This window comes from Dendroctonus ponderosae, unplaced genomic scaffold (genome assembly GCF_020466585.1).
Source record: "Dendroctonus ponderosae isolate FM_Combo_2020 unplaced genomic scaffold, Dpon_F_20191213v2 Dpon_F_20191213_11, whole genome shotgun sequence".
Taxonomy (NCBI): Eukaryota; Metazoa; Arthropoda; class Insecta; order Coleoptera; family Curculionidae; genus Dendroctonus; species Dendroctonus ponderosae.
The window spans coordinates 5,801,760-5,806,575 of NW_026017213.1; the positions used below are offsets into that span (position 1 = coordinate 5,801,760).

At 40.9% G+C, this 4,816-nt stretch overlaps 1 protein-coding gene across 1 annotated transcript in view; it reads right to left on the bottom strand.

Moving 5' to 3' along the window:
- The window catches only part of LOC125502995 (ATP-dependent RNA helicase DDX3X-like), a 1,805-nt gene extending 1,651 nt beyond the window's left edge, over window positions 1–154 (bottom strand). The window contains exon 1 of the mRNA XM_048662635.1: window positions 144–154. Coding sequence (XP_048518592.1) covers window positions 144–154 — 11 coding nt within the window. The remainder of the gene's footprint in view (window positions 1–143) is intronic.
- Window positions 155–4,816: the final 4,662 nt, after the last annotated feature.

Genomic DNA, 4,816 nt, shown 5'->3' on the forward strand with positions numbered 1-4,816 from the left:
CAAAATCTCCAATTAGCAATAGTTTTCGAGTTAACGAGCTTGGAAGGTTGCAAATTTCGAAAAACCGACACAGAAGCAGAAGAAAATGAGCAGTTAATAGAAAAGCRTTTTTCGAAAATTATTTTTYAAGTCGTCAGACAGACTTAACCAACATTGTCTAACAAAAAGTTGCTCTTGACAAAATCCCCAAMTCYTMAYAATTTTSCMGCAAAMGAGCTTGGAAAGTTGGAAGTTCCGAAAATTASGCATTCACTGCAATGGTGCATTCTTTTGCTCATAACTCAGTTAATATTTSACGTTTTTGGCAGCTAAAGTTTGCGTGGGTAGAAAAATAAATCACACTAAATCTCTCTATCACTCTAAATCACGCTTTTTGAAAGTTGCAAATTCGCCAAAACACAAGCAWGTTGTGGACTAAGTTGRATAAAAGTTCACGATTTTTGCAGGTTTTAAAGGTTAAATCTCCGTACCATTCMTACTCCAAGTGAAAACTTCCACGTTCCTGCGCCAGTGTATATGTTGATTCACTCGCTCTATCGTGGGACGAARTTTAACTTTTTTTTTATTTTAAGCAATTTTCTAAAGTTTTTAAAAAATTATTTTTCGAAAGTCTTGYTCTAAGTCATCAAGCAGACTTAACTAGGGGTTTCTAACAGAAAGTCGSGATAAAATCCCCAACTTTCCGCAATTTTTGAGTAAACGAGCTTGGAGGTTTGTTGGAGGGAGGCCATTTTCCTCGTAACTCAGTCAATTTTCCATATTTTTGACTAATTAATTTTGCGCGTGTCGAACAATCAATGCTTTAAAACATGGTTTTTTAAGTTTGTAAATGCAACCAAAAACAAACGAATTAAGCCCCTTAGTTCGGTAAAATTTAAAAAATTTGGCAGGTTTTTGCGGTTTAGTCTTCCTGCTGTTCGTCTCAGAGTGACAACTTTCAAACTCCTGCGTTAGAGTGCCTTTTCGTCCACTAAGGTAAAAGAAGTTTTTTTTGCTTTTTCTTTTTCCAAAATTTTTCAAACGTTTTGCTAAACTGTGTTTCAAATTGCTGTCCTTGGTGATCAGGGAGACTTAACTGGGGATTTTCAAGAAAAAGTTGCTCTTGAAAATATCTCCAACCGCCGACAGTTTTTCCGCAAACAAGCTTGAAATGTTGGAACTTTTGAAAAATTGGCATTCAATGCAACACGGTACTCTTTAACTCATAACTCAGTGAGTTTGGTCCCTTTTTGACCAGTTGAACTTTCCATGTATAGAAAAATAAGTCGTCTAAAACATACTTTTGGAAACTTGAAAATCGGCACGAAAACTAGAGAGTTATGTGCCTTAGATTACATGTGCCTGCACATTTTTGAAAATTTGCATCGGTTTTTTACGGTTTTTGTAACCGGTTTATCAAACTGCTGTTCTCGGTAGTCAGAGAGACTCAACAGGGGATTTCCAAAAAGAAATCGCTCTTCGCAAAATAGCCAACTCGCTACAGTTTTCGAGCTATTGAACTTTGAAATAAGGAAAACTCGAAAAATGTATTGAAATTTACAAATCCGCCCCAAAACAAGCGACGTATGAGCCGTAGATTGATAAAATTTCCCAATTTTTTAGGTTATTGAGGTTAAGGCCCTCAACGGAAGGCAAAAAGTGCTCTTGATAAAATTCCTTATTCCTGCAAGTTCTCGAGTAAACGAACTTCGAATGTTGGAAGTTTTGCAAAAAAGACCTCTCGAAGGAGAAAGAATTTCGCGTTTCTGCCAGCTGCGTTTTGCAGCGTGGCCCACTGTGCTTGCCTTGCAGTAAAACGAAGAATCATTCTGCGCAGGCCGCTGGCAGGATGCCGGTTCGCGCAAAGCAGGCCCGGACACAGCTGATGATAACAACAAAGCCACGTGATGAAACCCGCGCCTCTCATTGGCCAGTGGCCAGGTTGACCTACATTGGCCCGTTGCTAGGCCGGGGTGGGAGAAAAGGTCACATAATGGACTACGCCAAGTCCGAATGACGTTTTCTGAAGGTCTATGGTGGTTTAATTTATTTTTTTTTGGCAAAATCCGCAAGTTTTAATAGAAATGCATATGCATTGCATAGAGTAGTGCGGTAGCAATTGGGACACTGTGTACATAGCAAGCAGTTGCCACTTCCGGTTGAACCGGAAGTGGCAGAAACGGGAAAATATGTTGTTCAAATTGAGCAGCTCGAGACAACTAAAGGTTCAAAATTTCAAATATCCACCTTTCCTGGTTCTGCATGTATGGATAAAGCAAGCTCCTTCCGGAGGTCCTCGCAATGTGTTTGAGTCTACAATGAAGGTGGTATCATCGGCAAAAGAGCCAGTGGAAATTCGACTTTTCCCAGTATAACTTGAGGGGTTTGTGAGTGGGAAAACACTCATTGATAGCCATTGCTCTTCTGGCTTTTGTTGGGCAATTTGTTTTATCGGTTGAGCCCCAGTTAGTAGACGGGATACGTCGTAGACACTTTATTTAGTTAAGCGCAAAATTTAGTGGGTTAATGTGCCAGCAGGCTTTATGTGTGTGACCCAAGCTCGACACCCAGGACTTTTTTAAATATTTATCAGATAAATTATCACGGCGTGCTGCGTGTTGGATAAGCTGGTTAACGAGTGTTTGCTCTTACTACGCAGTACGTCAAAAGTCACTCAAGAATAAACCTCCGTATTCTAGTATTCGAAACCAATCCGAACGTAGTAGTCACGTGAAAATGACGTCCAAGTCAACAAGTTCTTCAAGTGACGTCGACGTGATGTTCTCAGGAACATGGGACCGGAAAATGACGTTTATAAACGACGTAGGCAGACGTCACAAGTCACTCAAATGACATTTGTCTGAGTACATGTACAGGTTTTGGCAAACGCGCCAATAAGAAAGAGCGAAAGCGGCAACGGATTTAATTTTTCTCAACAGAAACTGTGCAATTTCCCAAAAAACCCCAACTGCATGTAGAATTCTAAAAGAATTTTTCTTTGCGGAAGAACCATTGACATTTTTCCTGCCTGCAAAGTAGTGAATGTTGAAGCGTTAATTTTCTCGGACAATCCTACGGTTTTAATTTTTTCAAAAAAAACTGCGTTTTTGCAAAAAACTCAACAGAGCTTTTTTGTTCCCAATTGCATGTAGAATTAGAAAATTATTTCAGTTTTCAGCCAAAAAACCATTGGCGTGCACAAATTGCCAAACGTTAAAGAACGAGCGGTTTTCAGTTTTTTACTCAGAAATGGTGCATTTCAGCAAAAAAACCCAAAGGGCCTTTTTTGTTCGCAACTGCATGTAGAATCGGAAAATAGTTTTGGTTCCCGGAAAACCATTGGCGTGGAACTTTTTCCGCCTGGAAACCATCAAATGTTCATTTTCTCAGTGGAATTTATCTGCTCAATATCAGAAAATTGCTTAGCAAATTGGCCAGTTCAGCGTCTAACCCTGAGCGAATGCTACCGGGTGTAATTCGGCCTTCCGCAGTATTTTTAACCAGAAAAACACACACGAAATTTGACATTTATTCGAACAAGGTCGACTGGTAAAAGTGTGTGCAAACCGATTAAGTAATACGCAAACCGACCGGGTTTCACCGGTGAGGTGAAATAATTAGCGAAACTCATTAGGAGCATATTTTGTTTAGTTTTGCCTGCTGAACTCCCCATCAAATGCCAATTGAATCAGCTCTAATACATGCCTACGCGCAGAGCGCCGCTCTAAATATAGAGCGAATGCCTAGGGCAGTGTTTGCGTCATTCGCTCTATTCGTGACGTAGAGCTGAGCGCTGAGCTGAGTGGGCCGCAGAGGAGCAAAGTAAAATGTTATATACAGGGTGATCACAAGCGCTGCCGCTGATTGTTGATCCGATGCTTACGCCCTCTAGCAATGGCTTTGAGCTGTGTGGTGAAAAGTAGCAACGTTTCTTTTCCAAACACACGGGGAAAATTGCCAAAATCGAGCAACTCGTTTGGAAGTTATACTGATTTAAATGTCCAGTTGGTCTCTTTCCTTCAACTACTGAAGCAGCGTTAGCTGCTCCCCTCTAGAAAAACGTGCACACCCTGTACAAAGTCTTCGATCATCCAACCAGTCGCTAAACTCCAACTAAAGGTTAATTGACCAGTGGCTTGTTCAACGTTCAGATGGTGTTTACAGTGGTTTGAAGCCACTCTTTCGCTGCCTGCCACGTTCAAACAAGCACAGCCCAAGGTTGATTTCGGGCCATTTGTAAGTGCGAAAAAAATTTAAAAAATGCCGATTATGCACAGCGATTTTTCACGTTCGAGTTTCGTCAGTTTCAAATGCAAATCCGCAGTTATTGTCGATGGAGGCCACCTGTTTAATTCTAAACGCCGGCCGACCTTGGTATTTCGCCTGTATGCAAGAGAAGGTACCCACTACTCATTGGTACCAGCTTATATATTTCCGAAATTGGTTTCGATGCTGAGTAACGGCGAAAAGGTGCCAATTTCAGTGCACCGTTCAAGGCAAAAAACACAGCAGGAAGTCCTCTGGACACCGTGCAGAACCCGCAGGGGCGGATCCAGCTTTAAAGTCAGGGAGGGGCGTTATGTAGAAAAAATACAGTCTTTTGTTATCTATGAAATTAGATAAATGATGGTCGCAAAATTATTGGAAAATTTCATGATTTCCGTCCCGTTTTGCATGTTTCTCGGAAGCAAAATGAGCAACAACGCTCGTTTTTACATCATTCCAGAGATAACTGAATGGCCTTTATTCGAAGTTTCTCAAGAACCATTTGAGCCACAGAATTCGTTTTGGCATCGTTGGATAGAGAATTGTAAAGTCGATTCAGTCGTAACAACGT